The sequence below is a fragment of the Anabrus simplex genome, chromosome 1, assembly GCF_040414725.1.
Source record: "Anabrus simplex isolate iqAnaSimp1 chromosome 1, ASM4041472v1, whole genome shotgun sequence".
Taxonomy (NCBI): domain Eukaryota; kingdom Metazoa; phylum Arthropoda; class Insecta; order Orthoptera; family Tettigoniidae; genus Anabrus; species Anabrus simplex.
This window is the reverse complement of record NC_090265.1, coordinates 641,808,562-641,835,044: the sequence shown is the minus strand read 5'-3', so window position 1 is coordinate 641,835,044 and position 26,483 is coordinate 641,808,562. Positions and strand designations below refer to the sequence as shown.

General features: G+C 41.6%; 1 protein-coding gene across 3 annotated transcripts in view; it reads right to left on the bottom strand.

Moving 5' to 3' along the window:
- The window catches only part of Aplip1 (JNK-interacting protein Aplip1), a 218,111-nt gene extending 191,881 nt beyond the window's left edge, over nt 1–26,230 (bottom strand). For 2 of the 3 annotated variants that reach the window (XM_067135745.2, XM_067135747.2), the window contains exon 1: nt 26,105–26,230. In XM_067135745.2, coding sequence (XP_066991846.2) covers nt 26,105–26,187 — 83 coding nt within the window. In that variant the 5' untranslated portion in view covers nt 26,188–26,230. Of the gene's footprint in view, nt 1–25,726; nt 25,809–25,966; nt 25,988–26,104 lie in introns of those variants that run through there. The other variant, XM_067135746.2, reaches the window with a different exon arrangement.
- Nucleotides 26,231–26,483: the final 253 nt, after the last annotated feature.

Here is a 26,483-nt window from a genome sequence, read left to right as displayed (position 1 = left end):
TTTTTTGGAGAAAATTTAATTTCAAGAGTTTGTTCTTTGTTAAATTTCTTTCTATCATTGTTTAAGTTGGCAATATTTACCCCTTTCTTCCCCTTGTGTTGAACCTAACCAATCCCGAATTTCTTAAATTAATTTCTATCCAATCAGATGTATCTTCCCCCAACTTGAATCTGTTGCGGGGTCCTATCCAATAAAGAGCTTGTGGGAGGGTGTTTTCTTTCCCCTAACGCCTAGAAACTTCCGCGAGAGTATTTAAACTGCTGATTTTTGGATCTCTAGGCCACTTCTGTTCCATCTTTCAGTGTGTTAAGTACATAGCAGGGGGCGGGAAGCGCCTCTTTCTTCTCCAGCCGTTCAATACAAGGTAATGGCCGATTAATAACTTCTTTCTTTGCTAGCTCAGCAGTTTAACTTTCGGGGCGGGTTCTAAGCGTTCAGCCATGTAACCTTTTCCTAAAATGTAACTACTCCTTTCATATATTCTGTTTTAAAACGACATATTGGGATAGAGAGTGCTAACCCTCTCGAGCTCCCACTCACATTGTCTTGAGGTGAACTTATTTTCTCAACCTATTTTTGTTAATGTAAAACAAATTGTTCTTTTCTTAAGTCACCTCTTTAGCATGGGATTAGCCCTTGTATTAACGGCCTAGTGCCAAGTAGGTCTTAATCAAAGTGTATTAGGAGTGCAAGTTCGCCTCCTCTCAAATTGTTATTTTAGAGGTCATTTAATTAACCTGCTTTTCTTTTAATAGACCTCAGTAGATTGGGTATTTTACCCCTGTGTTTATGTCCGTTGAGGACAACTTGAAGGTGGAGTTTGGTGTGGCCAGGGAGAGGCTTAAATTTTGAGAGCGAGTGGCTCTTTTGAAAATTCTGGGTTGTATGCCTCATGGAGGTTTTTCAGTGTAATTTGGAGCAAGGGCTCCTAGGTATGAATGGGGTTTTCTCCCCCTCTGTTAAAACTTGTGTTTGAGGTAAAACTGAGCTGATTGCCCAAGCATTGTGAAGTCAGGGCGCGAAGCCCAAATTCTGTAAATATTGTAACTAACCCCTTTTGAATTGCTACCTTGTATCTGCCATGCTTGTTATTTCTTTGTTTTCGAAAAGAAAATATAACCTTGTTAACTTTTAAATTAATTTTACATTGCACTATAATTTCGTAGCTTGAAACCCATTCACACCCGCACCTTCTTTCACCTCTACCTACCACGGAAAAGACCGTAACAAGTGGTAGCAGAGCGTGGTTGAATGGGTCTCAATTTAGCCCCTTTTGACGGCTAAATATTGTTTGTTCCGAACTCTAACTATTTTCCCAGTTGCTGGAATTTTTTGAGTTTTTCAAAATTGGTCTGTCATCATGCCCGGCCCTCGCGATGTTCTCCTTCTTAACTATTTGCGTAAGGAGGAGTTGATCTATGAATTAACTATCAGAAATGTGCAATCTGGAGGCACGGTTGCAATAGACACTAACAAGCTTAGAGAGTCCCTTGATTTGCCCATTTCCATCCCCAATTTGGGAGAGAAAGAAATTGACGACTCTCTTTCCACGATCACGGAGAATATTACTGGGCTAGCTTCTGTAGTTAGTTTTTTGATGAAAATGATCCGTCTCCTAATCAAATTAAGCGTGTGCAAGGCAGGCTATATCATTTTTCGAATAGGTTTAACGATCTGTTGTCTCTAAAACTGAATGATGTTCAGAGGAAGGAAGCTAGTACGCTCCTGGAAAATATTTCCGAATTATCTAGTAAGGTCACTCAATTGTTAACTGGGGAAGTTCCTCCCAAATCTGATCAACCCACCATAGTAAATGCAGGTAGTGAGGAAGCGCCTCCCAAGGGAGAAGTTAATAGAATAACCGTTGCTGCTCAAACTATCCCTGCCCCATTGGACAACGAATCCGAACGTCGTGCATCATTGAGTAACATCCGTTCTGAATTAACTTCCTTGCCATTGAAACCTTTACCTACTATGTCACCCGGGTTTAGTAGCTTGCCTCATCCATTGGCAATGTTGCTCAGAGGTATATCTAAGTTTTCCGTTAATACCACCAGTGACGTAATTTCATTTTTAAGATTTCTAGTGGAATTTCAGGATCATGCCCTTGTTTTTTCTCTTTCTCCATGTCAAATCTTGCAAATTATCTATCCGTATGCTATTGGTATTCTCTCTGATAAAATCGTAAGAGCCATTGCCGAGCAATCATCTATTGAGGATTTCCATGCCCATTTGCTAGCTAACTTCATCCCTGCTAGGGCCAGGTCCTCCCTTATTCAGAAGTACTATTATCGTGTACAGCGCTTGGATGAAAACTTGGCTGATTTCATACAGGACATTAAGTTTTATACTAGGGTGTTTGCCCTTCATTTTCCTGAAGATCAGATTGTACAGGCTATTGTAGAGGGAATTTCACCTCCCTATAGGTCATATTTGTGTTTCGCGGCGTGCCCGCAAACTTTCTCGGAACTTGAAGCATTGGCCGTCTCAGCGGAAGGAGTTAGATACGCCGATTCTTTGCGTGTCGCGAAAGAACCCCCGCCTTCCATTAGTAATACTCGGCCTCCACCTCGCCGATCAGTCACCCCCCGTAAATGTTATGCTTGCGGGTCGCCTGACCATCTGCGCAATAAGTGTCCTCTGATCAAAACTAGTAGGGCAAATAATGGAGCTGGTTCATCACAAGGCTGTTTTAAATGTGGGGCTTTCTCACATATCGCAAAGAATTGTCCCAATTCGAATAGCACCCCCTCCTGCTCAACTTCTGGTGTAACTTCCAACAACAATCAAAAGTGACTAGTGGCTGCGGCTGAGTCAACTAATTCTGCTTCCCAAGGCTCAGCCCCTGGCAAAAAGGTCGAGAATTCAGGGAACGATAAGTCTTCGAATACATCTTTTGAATGCCCCAAAGAGTGCCTTAGGATCGCGGCGGATACCCCCGCACCTGTTCCTTTTCTTAAGATTGAGTTAAATAACGAGCCTATAACAGCTCTCTTAGATTCAGGCAGTGTTTGTTCGATTATTTCGGCTGAATGGTATTCTAAATTGAAAACGGTTTGTAAACTTCCTGACTATGTCTCATCTTCTATTCAATATGTTTCGGCTAATTCATCTCCATTAGAAATTCTAGGTTCCGTACTGGTCAAAATTCGTATTTTTAAGTTTACTTGGAAAATTAAATTGTTTGTGGCTAAGCAATTGTCTTGCCCCATTATATTGGGAGCTGACTTTATTTCTCACACTGGTCTTGTGCTCGATCTCAAGTCTAGGTCGTGCACATTCAAATTTGCTTCTAGTTGTAAAATCCCACTATTAAAGTGTAATTCTGTGTCATGTTCATCTATTTCGCCTACCCAGGATGAGATGTTGTTAGACCTTAGACATCTACCTGAGGAGCAGGCTGATAGTATTCGCAAACTGTGTCAGTCGTTTCCCGAGGTGTTCTCTGATACTCTTGGTGTTACTGACCTTATTGAATACAAAATTGAGGTCACGGATTCGATTCCTGTCCGTTTTCCACCTTATAGGCTATCTCCACCTAAAATGAAGGCTCTGAAAGAAATTATCGATCAGATGTTGAAGGATGGTATTATTAGGCCCTCTAAGTCGGCGTATTCATCGCCTATTTTTCTAGTCCCGAAACCCCAAGGAGGCTTCAGGCCTGTCATTGATTACAGGGCTCTCAATCGGAAGGTGGTGTTGCAATCTGTGCCCCTTCCTGACCTTCATTCTTGCTTTTCATGGTTTCGTAAGGCCAAGTTCTTCACTATCTTGGACTTGAATCAGGCCTATAATCAAATTCCCCTTGCCGAAGAGTCTAAACACCTTACAGCGTTTGCCACGGACTGGAATTTATACGAATACAACCGCGTGCCTTTCGGGCTCCCCATGGGGGCAGCTGTGCTCACTAGGCTACTAGATAGGGTCTTCTCCGACATCAAATGCGAGTACTTATATCACTATTTAGATGATGTCGTCGTATTTTCAGAGACTTTTGAAGAACATCTAGATCATTTGCGAGAAGTTCTCGATCGCCTTCGTAAGGCTGGGTTAACTGTTAAGTTGTCCAAGGTTGCCTTTGCTAAGCCCTCTATGTCATTCCTAGGGCATATTGTGTCACCCGATGGTGTAGCAGTCGATCATTCTAGAACACAGGCCATCCGTGATTTTAAACCTCCCAAGGACATTAAAGGTATCGCCAGGTTCATTGGTATGGTGAATTTCTTCAGGAAGTTCATTCCTAACTTTGCTAATAGAGCGGCGCCCTTAAACCTTCTTCGTAGGAAAGGCATCAAATTCGAGTGGGGACCTTCTCAACAAGCCGCTTTTGAAGACCTTAAATTAGCACTTTGTAATGCCCCTGTACTTGCTATGCCTGATTTCTCGAAGAAATTCATCGTCCAAACCGACGCGTCGTCGTCAGCAGTAGCTGCAGTCCTTCTTCAAGAGACTGAACTAGGGAGGCGACCTATCGCCTATGCCTCTAGGACCTTGTCGGCTCAAGAAGCCAAGTATTCCATCTATGAGCTCGAAGGTTTGGCAGTCTTATTCGCCTTAGAAAAGTTCCGTCTCTATCTGGAACACGTCAAATTCGACCTGGAGACAGATAATCAAGCATTAAGCTGGGTCTTAGGTAGGCCGCGTCGTACTGGTCGTATAGCCCGCTGGGCTATTCGTATTTCCGCCTTCCAGTTTGATGTTAGACATATCAGAGGTACCGAAAATGTTGTTGCTGATGGACTCAGCCGTATGTTTCATAACGACGTCGAGACCCAGGAACCGGTCGACAGTTCATCACCTCCCGAGTCCATACTATCTGGTGTTAATGCCATCTTAACAGATGCTCCCATGCTTTTTAGGGATATTGAGAAATACCAACGTGAAGATCCGACGCTGGCTCCGATAATGGAAACCCTTTCTTCTGGGGAACATGTTGTCCCTTATGTTCTGAGGAATGGTTTTCTATGTTGCCCATCGAGGCATGATAGGATGATGAAAGTTGTCGTTCCAGCTGTTCTTGTACCTATGATCTTCAAGTATTATCATGAGACCCCATTAGGAGGGCATCTTGGAATCTTTAAAACTCGTGAGAAGATTCGTGAAATGTTCATCTGGAAAGGTATGGACGGTGAAATCCGTGAACTTGTAAAAGCTTGTAAATCTTGTTTGCTCAGTAAACCCACCATGTCCACCAAGGTAGGCCTTTTGTCTTCGCATCAAGCGTCGCGCCCCATGGAACGTCTGTATATCGATTATGTAGGACCCTTCCCCCAGTCAAAGGGTAATGCTAACAAGTTCATCTTTGTGTGCGTAGATGGTTTTACCAGATTTTCTTGGTTATTTCCGACTAAGCTGGCTACCGCTCAGTCTACCATTACCTGCTTAAATTCTATTTTTGCTTCTTTTGGTCCGTGTCAATATATTGTATCTGATAATGCTAAGGCTTTTACATCCAATTTATTTCGTAAATTCTGTTTTGACTTATCAATCTCTCATGTAACTACTTCTGCTTATTACCCTCAACCATCTCTGGCTGAACGGGTTAACCGTAATCTCAGGTCAGCACTTATTGCCTATCATCATGAAGATCATTCCAGGTGGGACACGTCCCTGCATTGGATAGCTTTTGCTTTGAATTCGGCGGTTCATGAATCTCACAAGTTTACTCCAGCTTCTTTGATGTTCAAGTTTGTTCCCAACTCGCCGCTCTCTAACCTCTGGTCTCTGAATGACATTCTACCCGAGACAATAGATCCGGACAATATTAAAGATCTTTGGAAGAAGGCTAAAGCCAATCTTAAAGTGTCTCATGAAAAGGTTAGGGAAAGGTATGATCGTGGACGGAGACCCACCCCTTTGAAGGTAGGTGACCAGGTTATGGTCAAAAATTTTGTTCCCGCGGGCAAGCTTGCCCCCAGATTTCATGGGCCATGCATCATTCTCGATTTTCTTACGCCGGTTACATTGTTAGTAAGCAATCCAGCCACCGAGAGGATATTTAGGGTTCACCTGTCACAGGTGAAACCAGTGTAAATTTTGTGTCAACTTGCTTCATATAATTTGATAGGAATATGAAGGTTATATTTTTTTTTTGAGTTCCACTCTTAAGGCATTCTGCTCCTTCTATTTTATTTTATATGTAAGCATTTCTTGTAAACCTCCCCGATTGTTAAACTGCCTTCCTGTCCTTACCTCGGCCATTACCACGCTCCCGTCTCCTGCGTCAATACACACAGTGGCTTGACTTATGCCATGGATATTTGCACGCCGCTGGCCCCTCAACCTCTCCACAAGCCTGTACCCTCAAAAAAGATGATGGTCCAACACAATTCTGCCGCCAAGCTTTAATGTTTCAGTGCCCCCGCAGCCGCGCGGCGCCGTGCAGCAACTGGAGCTGAGGACGGGCCCCCTCGGCCCCAGCGAGGAAGACGTGTGCACGGCGAGCCGGAGCTCTCCTCCCGGCCAAGGCTGATGTGCGGCGCACGACCTGCTACTTGCCCGCAGCCTGTATATGTTCACCGCGGGCGCGGCGTGCTTCAACACCTCTGCTCCCCTCATAGTGCGGGCGAGCGGTATCTCAGGGTACTTGAGGGGTCCGAGCGACCTTCTTTGGACGCAAGCAGCAACGGCCGGTCTGGCCATCCCACTTCATCTCCATCTACTACATGAACAGATACCATAAGTAATGACTACACTTGGGAATTCAACTGCAATATTTGGTGGACTTTGAAATTTTTTTTTTCCTTCACTTTCAAGTATAAAAAGTTATCTTCAGAAATTCAACTTCTACAAATATAAAGACTTTACTTCATCTGCAACAACAAAATTTTGAAACCAAATCAACCCAAATTAAAAAATCTTATAAATGCTTCTGCAATCAATCTTCATATCCACAGCATAACTTGGACCTTGTTTCAAACTGATTTCATGTGTCATCCCTGGAGGAACTTTTGGGGGGGGGGGAGGTCTGTACCGGGCGGTACACCTCCACTCCGCTAATTTAAAATGAGCGCCTGTTGAAACTCCTCCGCTGGAGGAAGTCTGAACTTTATTGACAGTATTAATTTTCTACCGTCTCAAAAGATGTCACCACGTGGAAAATTTTGAGTTTTTGAACTGTGTCATTTTTGATGTGTTTTTGTTTCGCTTGAAGTAAGAAGTGTGAACTTTCTCTTCTAGAGGACACTACTGAAGATCTACAATAGTGCAACCTAGTGCGGAGTCAAAGAACTATTTTTTTGGAGAAAATTTAATTTCAAGAGTTTGTTCTTTGTTAAATTTCTTTCTATCATTGTTTAAGTTGGCAATATTTACCCCTTTCTTCCCCTTGTGTTGAACCTAACCAATCCCGAATTTCTTAAATTAATTTCTATCCAATCAGATGTATCTTCCCCAAACTTGAATCTGTTGCGGGGTCCTATCCTATAAAGAGTTTGTGGGAGGGTGTTTTCTTTCCCCTAACGCCTAGAAACTTCCGCGAGAGTATTTAAACTGCTGATTTTTGGGTCTCTAGGCCACTTCTGTTCCATCTTTCAGTGTGTTAAGTACATAGCAGGGGGCGGGAAGCGCCTCTTTCTTCTCCAGCCGTTCAACACAAGGTAATGGCCGATTAATAACTTCTTTCTTTGCTAGCTCAGCAGTTTAACTTTCGGGGCGGGTTCTAAGCGTTCAGCCATGTAACCTTTTCCTAAAATGTAACTACTCCTTTCATATATTCTGTTTTAAAACGACATATTGGGATAGAGAGTGCTAACCCTCTCGAGCTCCCACTCACATTGTCTTGAGGTGAACTTATTTTCTCAACCTATTTTTGTTAATGTAAAACAAATTGTTCTTTTCTTAAGTCACCTCTTTAGCATGGGATTAGCCCTTGTATTAACGGCCTAGTGCCAAGTAGGTCTTAATCAAAGTGTATTAGGAGTGCAAGTTCGCCTCCTCTCAAATTGTTATTTTAGAGGTCATTTAATTAACCTGCTTTTCTTTTAATAGACCTCAGTAGATTGGGTATTTTACCCCTGTGTTTATGTCCGTTGAGGACAACTTGAAGGTGGAGTTTGGTGTGGCCTGGGAGAGGCTTAAATTTTGAGAGCGAGTGGCTCTTTTGAAAATTCTGGGTTGTATGCCTCATGGAGGTTTTTCAGTGTAATTTGGAGCAAGGGCTCCTAGGTATGAATGGGGTTTTCTCCCCCTCTGTTAAAACTTGTGTTTGAGGTAAAACTGAGCTGATTGCCCAAGCATTGTGAAGTCAGGGCGCGAAGCCCAAATTCTGTAAATATTGTAACTAACCCCTTTTGGATTGCTACTTTGTATCTGCCATGCTTGTTATTTCTTTGTTTTCGAAAAGAAAATATAACCTTGTTAACTTTTAAATTAATTTTACATTGCACTATAATTTCGTAGCTTGAAACCCATTCACACCCGCACCTTCTTTCACCTCTACCTACCACGGAAAAGACCGTAACAATAATAATAATAATAATAATAATAATAATAATAATAATAATAATAATAATAATAATAATAATAATAATAATAATAATAATAATACATCCCTGACCTGTTCCCAGTCATTCGACGGGGCCAGGAGTGGAATGAATGAAGGCCCCATCAAGCGGCGAGGACAGGAATTGTGCCGGCTGCCGATGCCTGTCGCACTGCTGTGGGGCAATGATAATGACAAACAGATGAATTTAAATTATATTGGAGAGTGTCGTTGGAATGAAATATGACAGAGGAAAACAGGAGTACCCGGAGAAAAACCTGTCCCGCTTCCGCTTTGTCCAGCATAAGTCTCAAATAAAGTGACCGGAATGTGAACCACGGAATTCAGCAGTGAGGGGCCGACGCGGTGGCACCTGAGACACGCTGGCTCTAACAATTATTATAATAATCACGTGGTCATAGTTACTGCGTGCAGGAATTTTTACTCGATGCAATTTAGGCTGCCGCCACGTCAATTTTAATGTTCAAATTTAAACCAGATCTCTCGAGGGATAATGAGTACAGAATTCTCGGTCGACTTAAGTTCTGTGGTTTACAGAACAAGATTAACCACAATATACATTACTGGAGTAATCAGTAATGTAATTAATAGGCTATTACTTTTTCAATTATACCAGGCTCATTGGTTTCATATTTCCTACTTGGCCTTCGTGACAAAATTTAAGTCATCAAAATGATAAACTGCTTTAAGTTGGTATAACCAAATTTCACGGAGCGAATTGACCGTGCGGCTAGGGGCGGGCAGCTGTGAGTTTGCATTAGGGAGATAGGGGGTTCAAACCGCACTGTCGTCAGCCCTAAATATGGTTTTCCGTGGTTTCCCATTTTCACATCAGGCAAATGCTGGGGCTGTACCTTAATTAAGGCCACGCCGCTTCCTTCAAAATCTTGATATAATTATTGGAGAAGCTATCCTGGTGAACAGCCAATTTCACCTTGTTCTCTTGACACGGCTCAAGTCCAAGAGCCTAAATCATGTCTAAACCTTATATAATTTATTTGGTAGTCATTTAAATGGTGCATTTACAAAGTATTAAAATGTAGTTCACTTTGAGTGTATGCATTCGATTATCTGTCGGGAAGTCGAAAAGTTTAGATAACAGTCTTCTAGACCCACATGGCTCACTTAGCCTACAGAAAACTGATTACCAGGTTAACTCCTGGAGAGAAAGGCAACCTAAAGTATAATGCCAGACCAGTCATGCAAAACTTTACTTGTGGGTGGGAAATCTGACGTTTTGATTGAACTGAACGAGGTCTAAAGAGCGAGCGAAAGACTGATGGCTGAGAACTTTGTGTTCACACAAGTGGAAGATAAGTAGCTGTGTCTTCTCTGTCAAATCACGTTCGGCATATCATCAGCTGCGGATGCTAGTGGATAAATATTTCATTTTATGTATTGTTTTCATTTACTTGCGAATTCATCCATTTATATGGCAGCTTCTCTTGATTGTGGCAAGTAAAATATGTCACGCATACGGCGGTAAATAGAAATATTGTTGCAAAATACATTTTTAAAATTCCTTTTCCGCACTGTTTATCGTACAGAATGTGTTGCAAGTGTTGAAGTCAATGCGTTCTGTGACTTCTGTTGAAGATCTTTATAAACATACGCTTTGGTACTTCGGTATGCTTTCTTTCATGAGCGATCAGGAACTGATTGGAGAGTCAATAACACAAAAGATACAGGGGAATTATTGTTAACAATAGTACTTCATCCACGATGATCCTCGTAAAGGCTGAGCAGTGTGGACGCGTGTTACTTGTCCGTCTTGCTTGACCATGCAAGACTGAAAATAAAACGCTACTTGTAGACGGGTCCTTTAACTGTTTAGACGTAAATTTGAAAAATGGAGCGACAGTAAGTTCGTGGACTGGCGCCTATAATATAGGCAATACGGTACACACTCATGTACCACAGCCAATAACTTCTTGGACTGGTGCTGACAGTGTAGGCAACACAGTGTGCACCTACGTACGTACCACCGGTGCTTGCAGTGTAGGCAACACAGTGTACACCTACGTATGTACCACCGGTGCTTACAGTGTAGGCAACACCGTGTACAACTACGTACGTACCACTGGTGCTTACAGTGTAGGCAACACAGTGTACACCTATGTATGTACCACAGCCAATAACTTCTTGAACTGGCGCTTACAGTGTAAGCAACACAGTGTACACCTATGTACGTACCACAGCCAATAACTTCTTGGACTGGCGCTTACAGTGTAAGCAACACAGTGTACACCTATGTACGTACCACAGCCAATAACTTCTTGGACTGATGCTTACACTGTAGATAACACAGTGTACACCTACGTACGTACCGCTGGTGCTTACAGTGTAGGCAACACAGGGTATACCAATGTACGTACCACAGTCAATAACTTCCTGGACTGGTGCTTACACTGTAGATAACACAGTGTACACCTACGTACGTACCGCTGGTGCTTACAGTGTAGGCAACACAGGGTATACCAATGTACGTACCACAGTCAATAACTTCTTGGACTGATGCTTACACTGTAGATAACACAGTGTACACCTACGTACGTACCGCTGGTGCTTACAGTGTAGGCAACACAGTGTACACCTATGTACGTACCACAGTCAATAAGTTCTTGGACTGGTGCTTACAGTGTAGGCAACACAGTGTATACCTCTGTACGTACTACAGTCAATATGTTCGTGGACTGGCACCTACAGTTCAAGGATCACGTAGTTTTTTGGCATGCCTTTTCGCGTCCTTTTACCGTCGCGGTGATCCGGACGATTTCGACTTGATCATCTCAAATGTTTCGCTAGCGGAGTTGCCTAATTGTTGGCAGAACTAGAAATTTTCCCGTTGCTCAAACTACGACATTCTCAAGTTCTGCCGCTGACATTCAAATATCCTTCACAACAGAGACCGTAGTTCTGCTTTTACAGTATGCACGCGACTGGTTCTTGGTGGGACTAGCGAAGTACTGTCACGGCAACACACTGTGGTGCAAACTCTCCTCTATAGTTCACCACAGCGACACTAGACGGCCAGTCTACAAACTTAATGGTTCTACTATGAACTTTCCGCACTAATTCATTGTGCAGTTTCATTAATGTCCCCTTTGATGGCGACTCCTCAGCCGAGATGTAATGTAATACCCGGTTCATCTGGTAGGATGTGGCCTCGATTACCCGTCAGAAAGTTGGGGCGTTCAGATATTAGACTGACACCCTTAGAGAGACACATCGTCTACATCAGAAAAGAGTACCATGTTATTTCCTGGTGACCAAGGTGGCCACCCTATACCACTTAGTGCCGAGGTTACGGGTAGTGGGAGACTTTATCTCCCTCTCCCTCTCCGAGAAGGAAGTTTAGCAGATGCCTGTGGCTTTCCATCTGATTACTCTAGATGGATAATGCGCAGTGTATTCTATACAATTTCCTTATAATATAGAAATTGTCTCAATGTTGAAAGAAACTAATCTGTTGATACTCAAACAGCAAGACTGTACAAAAATGGGTAGTTCTCACTCTTCTTTAAGGTTGGTAATTTCTGTACAGCGAGACCTCCAGAAATTATGTGGAGAGAATATTAAGCTATTTACCGAATAATTACAAGATTAAACAAATCATAATGCAAGTACATACATGTAAAACGAATCAAACACATCGATATTCATAACTTTCACAGAGAACAACATTTTCAGCACGGAAATACACTGTTTTATCTTTGCATTTAAATTATTTGCACCGCAGTCTCCTAATAAGGCCGCTTCATCAGAAAGCGTTACATCCAATTGACTGTGTGGGCTTTGGTCAAATGTGTTACTGAAGAAGTTTTAGTGCGCTATTTTGATGAATTTATATAAAACATAGAGTGGATGTGATAAAATGTGATAACAAGGAAACGATAAAATTGTGGTGACAGACATCTGGTGATTAGCTGAAGTTCCTGACATTCTTCTACCGGATTGGTCGATGAAGCCATGCCCGGATGCATGGGTAAATAACTATTTAGCATGCTGGCCTTTGGTCCAAGGGATCCCGGGTTTGATACCCGGCCGGGTCAAGGATTTTAACCTTCATTGGTTAATTCCTCTGGTTTGGGAGTTGTGTGTTTGTGCCTTCTTCAACATTAGAATTCAACTTAAGTAGCGCCCCATCCTCACAGGCGCGCAGGACTCCTATATAGTGTCGACTCGAAGGACCTGCACCAGGCCTCTCCGGGGGGTAGACGCCTTTATTATTGGAGAATTTTACTTCTGTACTGGGGGCTGGAACGGTTTTTCACTCAACCTAGAGAGAAAAAACGGAGGAGCCGGCTGATACAAGAGGCAGCAGAACCGGGCACGAAAACCAAGCAATACGACTGAGGATGTCGTGACGCCGACTACGTGACACTAATAATAATACTGTATTTATTATTATTATTATTATTATTATTATTATTATTATTATTATTATTACTATTATTATGATTATTGTCCGCCTGTGTGGTCTAGTGGTTAGTGTGTTTAGCTGCCACCCCCGAAGACCGGGCTCTGCCACGAAATTTGAAAAGTGGTACGAGGGCTGGAGTGGGGTCCACTCAGGCTCGGGAGGTCAACTGAGTAGATGGGGGTTCGATTCCCACCTCAGCTATCCTCGAAATGGTTTTTGGGATAGTTTCCTACTTCTCCTTCAGGCATATGCATAGGTGGTACCTAACTTAAGGCCACGGCCGATTCCTTTCCTCTTCCTTGTATATTCCTAGCGTTCTTCCCATCCTACCACAAGGTCCCTGTTCAGCATAGCAGACGGGGCCCCCTGGTCGATATACTGATCCTCCTCCCCAGTTGTATCCCCCAACCGAAAGTCTCACGCTCCAGGACACTGCCGTTGAGGCGGTAGAGGTGGAATATCTCGCTGAGCCCGAGGGAAAAACCAACCCAGGATGATAAAATACAATACAAAACAATGGATTTATTTTGTCTGGCAAGATTAAGGCCATTAGGCCCTCTGTTCCATCTAACCAGAAAATACAGTATTTACATGTGCAAAATTAAAATAAATAGACTTACAAATTGAAGCATCTTGCAACTACTAAACAATACAATATTATGATAAAGAGTAGTAATAAAAATAGAAAAAATAGGAAAATGATGATGATGGTGATGATGGAGGTTTTTATTTACACAATTATGACATGATTAGCTATTTTCGGTGTCCGGACATTTGCGGTCACGGACATTTGCGGTCATCACAAAATCACGGACATTTGCGGTCAATGAGATAAACTTGTGTCCACTCACAGAATTTCCCCAGTAGTCACAGGACATTTGTGGTCACTGCAGCCGGGGGTGGTACTCATGAGCTTAATCTCGGGATATCCCCGCTAACCTGCCTGAGCTCCTGCTCGCTCCTTGCAGATCAACATTTTCTCTCGGGGGCATTATTTAGAGACTGATACCTTCAGACACAAACACAATTCTATATCGAAACTTCCTGGTGTAAGAATTTACTGTTGTGGGCTGTAATGGATTTGACAGTTACTACTAAGGCAAATGGTTGTATGTACAGAAAGTATAGGGAAAGTCAACATAAAATCGTCACCTGGGTGTGTCTGAAGGAGAAGAAGTCATGCTATGCCTTGGTAACGTACAATTCTGTAGATGATAAATAAATATATTCTATTCTATTTACTATCCGGCCTCTCTTCGTCAGCTCTTGTTCTCTTCCGACCCCCACGGTACGATGTTTGCCAAGCCCAGGCAGTCTTATATTTTCACGGCCTTCTGGCCTTTACCATCTTTTTCCCTAAAAGAGAGTCGGACCTATTCGACTCTTTTCTGGTTAGTTTTAAGGGAGGATGGTGGCACCGTTCTACTTTCTCACAAAAACAGTAATCACCACCATCACGAAAAGATCCCGTGGCTACCACGATATAAACAGTCACACGGATATACAAGCTCGTATATTTGATATTTAAACTCTAATACACCACAAAGTGAATTTTCATATACAAACATTGAAGGCTGATTTAAAAAAAGTAAGTTTCCTATTTATTTATCATGGAATAATTAAAGATAGGTCAACGTAAAATACACCGTTTTATTCCGCACCAGTCCTTCATTTTTCGAAAAACAAACGTTAATCCATCATTAATTAATGAATTTATTTATTTATTTATTTATTTATTTATTTATTTATTTATTTATTTATTTATTTATTTATTTATTTATTTATTTATTTATTTATTTATTTATTTGTGGTAGTCTAACGTCACCCTAACATATTTTTCTGAGAAAATGGAATGGGAAAGGGTTAGAAATGCCGGACTCAGTGGCTCACACGATTGAGGCGCTGGCGTTTTGGCCCCAACTTGGAAGATTCGATCCTGCCAACCCACGCTCACCAGTTGTGAGCCCTCGGGGCCCCATTGAGTCGCCTCTTACGACAGACAGGGGATACCGTGGATGTATTCTTTGTGGCTGAAGGAATCAAATAACGCCTGCGAGAGAAAATGTTGATCTGCAAGGAGCGAGCAGGTGCTCAGGCAGGTTAGCGGGGATACCCCGAGATTAAGCTAATGAGGCCCACCCCCCGCTGCAGTGACCGCAAATGTCCTGTGACTGCTGGGGAATTTCTGTGAGTGGGCACAAGTTTATCTCAGTGACCGCAAATGTCCGGCGACCGCAAATGTCCGTGACCGCAATTGTCCGGCAACCGCTATTTTCTACTAATATTAATAATAACAGTGGGATTATGTAAAGTCTATAATTTGAGGAAGACTAAATCTACAATATTTCCATATTATACGAATAACAATTTAGGACTTAATCTGCTACTTAGTAGGTATCAGTGACAAAGTTGCCTAAAACTAGCAGGTGAGGCTCCTCTGACAGAGACGGGTAGTGTATTCCATTGTTGTGCCAAAGAGATAACAAATGAGTTTGTGTATCGTGTGGTGCGGTGAGGTGGAATAGATAAGGGTAAATACAGTAGAGACTATACGCGACACTCTGCGAGATATCGAGGGACAGCGATTAGAGCTCTATCTAGTGACTTGGAGTTACTGATTCTGTCATAAGAACACGTGTATTTGTTTGTGAAGGTTTGGGCGTTATTTATGCGTTTGCATTAAGTAGACATAAGTAAATAGTAGCGTGTTTCATTTCTTTATATCTCCTCTCAATATGAGTGGAAAGATATGTGCTGTGTTTGGCTGCAATAACTGTGAAGAGCCGAAGGATTCGCGGTCCTTCTTCCTTTTCCCTCGTGACAAGAAAATGTTTTTAAATATTGCATTTTGGATATATATTCTTCCAGTTACAAAGATATTTTTATGGTACTTCCTAAAATTCTGACCTGCGCGACCTATATTTCAACTGGCTTAAAATATACTAAGCTTATTTTATTGTATAGTGCAGCAGTTAACCTTCAATACCGATGTGTTATTATAGGTGTGATCTGTGGGTTTTGATTTAATTCAGGAAAATACATATGCAGATGTGTGTGGCTGGTTGCGTTCCAAGTTACCCCATTTGGAATGCCGTAATGCGCTGTCAAGCAGTCAAGAAAATATGGGTGATTTAAGAAAAGTACATACTTTGTTGAAACAATATGATGATGAAAATTTGCTTTACCCTAATGTAATGGCAAGTATTGCTTATAGGGAAAGTTTGAATGTTTTTGAGGTTAAATTTGTAGATTTTCTTTCTGTTAGTAGGCTTCAAGTTAAAAGGAAAATTGTCCAGCTCTTAAATGTAAATTCATTTAATCATGTGTGTAAGGAATGTGCCGATATTTTTATTGCCAAGTGTTTTAATGTGACGATACAATGCTTTTAAATGAGAAAAAAGACAAATATAGCCGTGAAAGTTGTGGCAGGAATGCTAAAGTTAAAAAAGTAATGCACAAATCACAGCAGTCCAATTCACATCTTGATTATATGTCCAATTTCAGTCTTTAAATAATAAGCTGTTAAATAATTCTTCATTCATTTATTCAGAATTGCTTTAGCAACTTTGAAGTTAACATCTTGGCAACACTTTCTTTCTAGATATAATTTATCCATTTCCGTATATACATTTCCATTGATATTTGAATCTAACACGAATTTCTAGGTCACGCCACTAGGAGCGCCACTTGCGAATTATCTCCCATTCTAACAAGGCTAAATCCGGAAGTGTTGCGTATTGTCTCTATTGTATTTGATAAGAGTGTATCAAATTTTGACCGTGTTCCGAAACGATGATTGGATGAGAGGTGGTGGGATTGACTGTACAAGTACGGAGGTGAGCACGAGGAGAGTATTCGATGAACAAGGCATAAAGCATGAAGATTACGGCGCTGTTTGAGTTTTAGTCAACCGAGTTCATCGTAGGCAGGTGAAACATGGTTATAGTAATGTAGGTCACATAAACTTAAGAAAATGGAAATTGCAACACCATGAAGGCATTGGTCGTTTGAGTTGATTTTCAAGATATGGAACGATGCCATGTAGGTATGTAAACGATCAAAGTTTCAGATTCATTGGATTGTTGCTACAGGTCTCCCCACGTGATTGGTCGCGGAGTAATCAACTTCAGTATACGGACTCTGGTGTAGCGTAGTTGACTTGCAGTCTGTGCAGTGAAGTATTCCCCGTCAAACATGCCTCGACGACAGAGAAGAGCACGCTATCAACAACTGTCGCCGTTTGAGAGGGCTCGGATAATTGGGCTGTTTGAGGCTGGATTATCGCTAAGGACTGTCGCTGCACGTGTTGGCCGACAGGCATCTACGGTACAACGTGTATGGCAGCAGCGGTCATGCGAAGGTACCTACAGCCGTAGACCTGGCACAGGCCCAGTGCGACAGACAACTGTGAGAGAGGATCGCCGCATCATTCGGATGGCCTGGATGGAACTCCATGCAACAGCAGCGCAAATTCGAGCAGCTGTGGCACCCCACGTTACACAACAAACAGTTGGCAATCGCCTGCGTGTAGCTGGCTTACGAGCCCGTATCCCTGCAGAAGGTGTTCCATTGACCCCACAACAGCGACGTGTAAGGCTGGCCTGGTGTCGAGAAAGATCGACGTGGGTCGACGAATGGCATAGGGTCGTCTTTAGTGATGAATCGCGCTTCTGTCTTGTCCGCAGTGATCGCCGCAATCGTGTGCGCCGACGTACCGGGGAGAGGGGCCGCCCAGATATTATTGTCCAGAGGCACACAGGGCCAACACCAAGCATTATGGTCTGGGGAGCTATTGGCTTTAATGTGAAATCACAATTAGTGCTTGTTGAGGGCACTATGACTGCTCGACAGTACGTTGATAGGGTACTCAATCCAGTGGTTGTCCCTATGATAGCGAACATTGCTAATGGAATGTTTCAGCAGGACAATACCCGGGTTCACACTGCACGCATCTCCAGAGAAGCTCTCCACGACATCACAACCTTAGAATGGCCCGCCAGATACCCGGACCTCAGTCCTATTGAGCATGTGTGGGACATGATGGGTCGACAACTGGCCAACCGTCCTCAGCCACCCACAACTCTGGAACAACTGACCCGTGCAGTGCAGCAAGCATGGGCCACAAATCCTCAGGAAGCGATCCAGGGCCTTATCGACTCCATGCCTCGACGAATTCATCAATGTATTGCAGCTCGTGGTGGGCATATCCTGTATTGATTGTTGTCCAAACTTGCGGTCAGAGGGACCTGAAAGTGTAACCATCAAATCACAACCAAACACTCGTCCTGCATGTTGAATTGCAGCAATGTAGCACTACTCCTTCTGGGTGTTGCAATTTCCATTTTCTTCAGTGTATATAGCGAACACAGGCGTTTTGCGCGAGTTGTAGTTTGTCGTTAAGTGTAGCAGTCAGGTCGCTGTACACGGCGTCAAAATAGTCGAAATGAGGTATTACCAAAGTGCAAGTGTGGCGTTCTTTTAATACTCGAGAAAATTTGTTGCGGAATCTTCTAAGTGATTTAAGTGTCGCAAATACTTTCATGGAGACGCTGGTAACCTGCTGCTTCCAAGAAAGTTGTTTGTCTACCATAACACCGAGATCTTTGACAGATTCACTGAAATCAATGGGTGAATTTTGTAGGTAGAGTTTTGGCAAAGTGAGGTTGCTTATGGATTTTGAACAAAGTCGAGGATGTGAAATTATTATAGCTTGAGATGTTACGGTATTTAGTCCATGGGTGTCAGTCCAGTTACAGATTTCTTGTCTCTGTTGAAATTTTTAATTTCATCGGTTAGTCTTTCCGGTTATAGTGCAAGTATAATTTTATTGAACCCATGACCTTACCACCAAGGGTTCAGTATATCGTTAGCGTACATGTGGTGTCTGCAGCTGTTTACCGACGACGTTATATCATTGATATAGACAGGAAATGGAAGCGGTCCTAGGAGAGACCCCTGTGGAACACCAACCTCTACGGCTCGCCGAGATGAATATTCATATTGTTATTTCTTACACACTGCAGACGACTGCGGAGGTATGAATTCACCCAGTGAAGACTGTTTGTCGAGAACTGGAGTTTAAATAGTTTGGAAAGTAGTATGTCTATGTCAACTGAGTCAAAAACTTTGCCTACTCCTGTCGAATAACACCAAGGGGTCTGGTCAAGGCTTAACGTCTCCATCAGATGGTCGAATCACCATTAACAGTGTCTTATGCCCTCAATCTAGATGAACACTGCGGAGAGGTTTAGAATTGAAACCAGCCTTTTGGCACGCAATCTAGTGCTTATAAATTATATATATCATCACCTCTTCTATTTTGCCGGCAAACATTCTGATGGCGAAATTTTTTCGACCAACGGGACTCGAACCGGCTAACGAAGTTGTCACACCATATAAATTTGACGCCTTAACGACCACGGCCACCACGCGGGCTAATGATATTATATTATTATTATTATTATTATTATTATTATTATTATTATTATTATTATTATTATTATTATTATTATTATTATTATTGGCCGTATGTTAGTCCAGAGCCTTGGATTCGAATCCAGGGTTCTTCAGTTGCCATTTTCATTTGCACCAGCGTGTAGCAGCAAGAAGGACATCTGTTCTTAAACCATCGGCCAAATTCCAAATTAGCCGGGAGATAGTGGGTTCGAACTCCACTGTCAGCAGCCCTGAAATATGGTTTTCCGTGGTTTCCCATTTTCACACCAGGAAGGAAGCGACCGTGGCCTTAAGTAAGGAACAGCCCCACCATTTGTCTGGTGGAAAAATGGAAAATCATGGAAAACTTGCCGACAGTGAGGTTCAAACCCACTACCTCGTAAATGCAAGCTCACAGCTGCGCGCCACGAACTGCACGGCCAACTCGTTCTTTTTCCATGTGAAACCCGAGGACCGGTGGTTATGATCTCGATATTAACATTCACACAATACTACAAACTTGTGGGCTAGCTTTTAATTCCTAAATTTAGCCTGGGTATTGGCATTGTTATTATTATTGTTATAATCTGCTTGCAAGTCTTGCTCGTTATCAGAATGGTCAGCGTACTGCTTTTGGTTCAGAAGGCTCCGGCTTCGATTCCCGGCCAGGTCTGGAATTTTACTAAGAATGGTTAATTCCTCTGTGTTTATGTGCGTCCTAATTTACTTCTCTTCATTTGCAAACAGCACGCCGCACTACTAACCACCACAGAAACACACAGTAATAAATACATCCCTACACTCTCGTTGATGTCATAAAGTGTAAAACTAGGCCACAACCATCCAATACCAATAAACTGCGAAAAGGTCAGGAATAAGAATAAGAAGACGTTAAATGTGCATGCACGGTGTTGATAATTATATTGTACTCCGTCCCTAAAGTAACAATAATTCGTGAGGGTTTTGTCAACGATGCACAATGATCGAACAAACAGAATGCAAATCCATGCCCCATGGTCCAATAGGGTCTTGGCCTACCAAGCAACCGCTGCTCAGTCTGAAGACGTGCAGATTACGAGCTGTCGTGTGGTCGGCACGACGAATCGTCTCGACCGTTATTCTTGGCTTTCTAGACCGGGGCCGCTATCTCACCGTCAGATAGCTCCTCAATTGTAATCACGTAGGCTGAGTGGATCTCGAAACAGCTCTCAGATCCAGGTAAAATAAATCCCTGTTTTGGCCGGGAATCGAACCCAGGGCCTTCAGGTAAGAGGCAGGCATGCAACTTCTTCTGCGCGAGGCCGGCATACAAACAAACAAACAAACAAACAAACAAACAAACAAACAAACAAACAAACAAACAAACAAACAAACAAACAAACAAACAGAAAGTAACGCTCAGTTAACTTCAGGAAGAGGTGAAGGAAGGCAACTGTTTTCGTTCTCAGTAACCTTGGTACTAAATGTTATAGAGTGGTTATCTCCCTATTCTATGGCTTCCACCTCCAGGAATTGTCCGACTCGTTGGCTGAATGGTCAGCGTACTGGCCTTCAGTTCAGAGGGTCCCTGGATTGATTACCGGCCGGGTCGGCGATTTTAACCCTCATTGGTTAATTCCAGTGGCCCGGGGACTGGGTGTTTGTGCTGTCCCCAACATCCTTGCAACTCACACACCACACACAACCCTATCCTCCACCACAATAACACGCCGTTACCTACACATGGCAGATGCCACCCATGCTCATCGGAGGGTCTGCCCTAAAGGGCTGCACTCGACTAGAAATAACCACACGAAATGACTTACCTCCAGGAATTAACCTGGTACTTATTTCTAACTAACTGTTATCGAGCCGTCCTTTACGAGTTAGTCATTGCCATTGCAATAGTAATGCCATCTAGCGGGGATGAATGGCTGCTGGAGAGGTAGCGCACACCTCAACAGCAATAGTTCGTAGTTCGTAGTTGGTTACTTTTATGGGTTAAGACTTTTTTCTTCCGGCTCGTCCATATTAAGGTATTCGAGGTCTGGGCTATCAAATCACTCCTGTTTCCCTCGATTATTTTTCTCCCATTCTCTTTATTTTTACAATTTGCGTTACGACACAGACAGGTCCTATGGCAGCGTTGGGAGAGCAAAACGATAGAAGCGGGAAGGAAGCGACCGTGGCCTTAATTAAGGTACAGCCCTGTAATTTGTTTGGTGTGAAAATGGCGAACCACGGAAAACAATTTCAGGGCTGCCGACAGTGGGATTTGAACCCACTATATCTCGAATGCAGACTGACAGCTAAGCGCCGGTAACAGCTGGTACCCATTCTTCATGGGATCATTCCTTCTACGTTCTTCTACTCATTCTGACAGTCATCTTCATTATCTTCCTGATCACTAGTGGCTGATAACCACACGGTTTTGCAGTTTAGAAAAAAATAGCTACAAAAACCACCCCCGTCACCATTAGTTTGTTACCATGCCGACTGAAGAATATGTCCTAGTGAAATATACTCCGCGTTGATGGCCTATGCAGTAAAAATTCTAAATTCGTAAATTTCTCCACTAGTATACGTCGTACGGAAAAAATACACAGGAAATCAAAGGTTTAATCGGATTGTTTATAAGTTTTATATACACTTGTTAAATGGAACTAATTTCCAGGGCGCGCGACTGTGAACTTGCATCTGAGAGATAGTGGGTTCGAATCCTACTGTTGACAGCCCTGAAGATGGTTTTCCGTGATTTCCCATTTTCACACCAGGTAAATGCTGGGGTTGTACCTTTATTAAGGCTACGGCCGCTTCCTTCAAACTTCTAGGCCTTTCCTATCCTATCGTCGCCATAAGACCTACCTGTGTCGGTGCGACGTAAAGCCACTAGCAAGAAAATAAAACTAATTTCCAGAAATATTTGGTTGTTTTTGGAAGATGTTATAATCGCGAATATCTCTGATATTATTCCCAGTCCAGTGAAAAGGCATGGAGCCAAAGGATCGGCAATTATATATAGCACATGTAGAGTTTTTCTTTACAGATAATTGTCTAGTAATGCAGTATTATGTCATTTCCTGTTTTTTATTCCTTAATACTCGTAATGTACTGTGTACTAATCGAAGAATATATTGCCTAGTGCTTGCTCACTCCGACTATCCTTGAACTTAATACAGAGTTTCTAGAAACTCTTCAAACTATTTTCCCGTCATGCAACGTACAAAGGAACAGACACAAAAATTGAATGGAACCTGATCCGATAAAAAGAGAAATTTGAAATGTACAGACAAATTTTTAATTTTATGTAAAATATATGTTGGCGCTTCTGAAGTGGAAACCTCGTTTCTATCTTTTTATTTTTAATTGTTGACGAGAAATTGAATCATCTCACTTTGCTTAAACAAGGCGCACTTTTCCCACCTCAGCAAAGGATTCAAAAATGGAGTGCAACTTTTAAAATATGATTTTGCCTATCCATCAGTGGGGTGGGCAAGAATAAGGCCGGTCCGGAAACATCTTATAACAAAATTTATTTGCACGTTGCGGCTAGAATGAGGCTAAGATATAGCCTTTCCCATAAACATGATCTTTTTCATATCTTCAGTCAAGCTAACATTTACTCAGTAAGGTAGAATTTTATACTTTTTAAAAGATAAAATCAATTTATTTATTTATTTATTTTATTTATTTATCTATTTATTTATTTATTTATTTATTTATTTATTTATTTATTTATTTATTTATTTATTTATTTATTTATTTATTTATTTATTTATTTATTTATTTATTTATTTATTTATTTATTTATTTATTTATTTATTTATTTATTTATTGGACGCCCCAGTTTGTAGGATAGCACTAAGTAGACATTCTTAAAACCCACTGTCGGCAGCCTTGGTTTCCCATTTTCACACCGGGTAATTAAGGCTAATGCCGCTTCCTTCCCACTCCTAGATCTTTCCTATCCCATCGTCGAATAAGAATTATCTGTGTCGGTGCGACGAAAAATAATTAATTGTAATTAAAAAATTAAAACCAGCATTCAAGAACAAGTATTTGAAATAACTCAGTTTGAATGAAATTATTGTTGAAAATAAAATAAGAGACGACTGATATTCTACGTACATATCTTCAGGATGACCGTTTAACAAAAGAGAAGAAGGACTTTCATTACACTCGAGACAAAAACCCGAGGTGGTTCCAGAAATGCGAAAAATGTCTGAGGCATGTTGGTATCCTGGACAAGACAAATTTAGACGATTGGTGAACAGTTACCAAAGTTTTAAGATGACATGGAACTCCAGAAAACGGAGGGGATCTCTGCCCGAAGAGTACAAACAGGCACTTGTTGATCGACTCAGAATAAGAACAGGTTCTAGATACTACTGCGAAATTGGTTGTTGCCATGCAATCCATAGAGGACCAACTCGATAGTATTTACATAAAGTAAAGTCAAATAAAATAAGTAGGGCTGAGTGTCTCAGACGGTTGAAGCACTGGCCTTCTGACTCCAACTTGGAAGGTTCGATCCTGCCTCAATTCGGTGGTACAGTATTTGAAGATGCCCAAATACGTCAGCCTCGTGTCGATAGATTTATTGGCACGTGAAAGAACTCCTGTGGGACGAAATTCCGCCACCTCGGCGTATCCCAGAACCATCAAAAATAGTTAGTGGGACGTAAAAATTAAGAAATAATATTATTATTAAAATAAATGTTGAACATTTTCGCTATCAAAGTAGGATAGCACTTCATAGGAATTCTTAAAACCAATATTCATCAACAACAATTTGAAATAGCTCACAATACGCCAGCAATGTGTTTCGGCTCTGTAGTACCACAACATAATCTTGTCTTCTGATTTTAATACCTTGACCGGTTTGAATCTTGTGAGAGATTTTCTATAAAACACTGGTATGTATGTAGAGTATGTATATTCCAAACCAATATGTCATCCGTAAAGGTGTAATTAATAAAAAGAGAAACTGGTTATAGATAAGATGCATAGTTTACAAAAACATTAATGCTGAAAATACTTCAATGCTGAAGATCACAGTGGTCTTTACCTCCAAATATTAATCTGGTACTTATTTCATATATAGACTGAGTTGAGTGCCAGTTCCACAATCCTATCCAGAAGAGGAAAACTCGTTTCAAATGTTTTGATTTGCGGACGAGGAATAGAACCCTCTTCTTTTGGATGAGCTAGGAGCACTTTCACTTACACGACTAAACATCCCACGACCAAATATATATTTTTAAAATGATGATTATGTTGGCCTAATCATCAATAGTTCTGGCAAGAATCCAACAGGTTCGGAAATGTTTTATAACGAAACATACATGAACATCTCAGCGAAAGTAAGTTGTCTCCCCGATAAACATAAATAAGTTATTGTAATTAAAAAAACAAGCTAGTTTTAAGCTAAGTTCACTAGTTAATTACATTCTCACATTTTTAGGTAACCTTCACTCAGGTAAGGTGGATTTTAGACATTTATTTCAAACAAACTATATTTTTTGAAAGGCTAGAAATCTGAAGATTTCTCTTTTACAGTTGTCATATCCTGGCCAGTTCTGAATTTCGCGCAAATTTAAAAAAAATCATATATAACATACTCGTGTATTCAAAAAGAAAATGTTGTCCGCGGAGTTGGGATATAAACAAGAAATGGAAATATTTGTGGTTAAGTGGGGCAGTTACGGAAACATTAATGGTGAAAATAAAGACAATTATTTCTGACATTGAAGATTATCGTCTTATAAGTAGGATAGAACTACATAGATAGGTCATGAACTTCTGTTTCAAATACCTCACAATAAGCCAGTAATATGTTACGGCTTTGCAGTACACAACATGTTCTGTTCTTGTGAGAAAGAGTTTATAACCACTTGTGTATGTGTTCAAAAATAGTATTTTATTCCTAAAGTCGAGATAAACTAAACTAAAACTTGATTTTGGACAAGTGGCGCAGTTAAAAATATAGATTACAATCAATTTTTCGAAAATGATCACCCTCTGAGTAAGATAGCAATGCTTAGATTATTTAAAACCAGTATTTATAAACAGCTGTTTGAAATAGTTCTCTTTAGAAAAACACTGTTGGACATAAATTCATAAATTATAATCAGTATTGAAAATTATCACATCCTCAGTAGGATAGCACTTCATAGAAATTTTTAAAACCAACATTCATGAACAACTGTTTTGAAATATCTGACAGTATGCCAGAAATATGTTACAGTATATTATTACACAATCTATATCACTACATCATGCATGACACACTATGTTATTACAAATAGAAGGTATTTAGCACTACAGAAATCTCTGCCAACACTTTATGTACGCTGTAAAACTATTTGTTTGTATGATATACTTACAAAAAGTCTGCAAGCTGGATAACCAGACCTCTCATTCACCTCTGTCTAGGGGTCGCTTTGATCTAACCTCTTTGCAAATGACCTAGTAGAAACGTTTAGCTTTTGTTTGATCTGTTCACATAATTTAATCATCAATGATTATGTTTTAAAAGGCTACTATGCTAACTGGTACTTGAACACAGGACACATGGTACTGTCACTTGGTGTATCTCGTTTAAAGCCTCACATGAACAGCCTTACCTTGTGTCGAGTGCGATCCCCCGCAAACCTTGCCCCCGAGTGAGTGCCGTGGCCTCCTTACACCTCTGACATAGGTCTTCACGGTTTGGGGTACATGCAGACTGTAAGAAGGGGTTCTCAGGGATAACATGTACTCACGTATAGCTCTGAGCAGGAGCTTTGATGTGCTGCGGCAGCCTCTCAAAGAAATGTCGGAATTCCTCGAACTCGGTGTCCGCCATGTTTGTTATGAGGCGCACCGGGCTGGTCGGGCACTCCCCATGGCGGGGCGCTAGTCGGTATTGATTGAGCGTCCTCGCCCGGCGCGCCACGACGCGTTCACTCTCCTCGACTCCACAGCATTTTACAATACTCTTTGACGATTTGCCAAGCCATGCTCACTTCGTAGTAGAATTCCTTTCCTATCGTCATGCTTCCTCTTTCTTTAATATCACACCGGAATTCCCTAGATTCTCAACACATTACAGAGCATGGGAATAAATGTTGTCTAAACAGAAATATCGTGGTAAAAATCTCT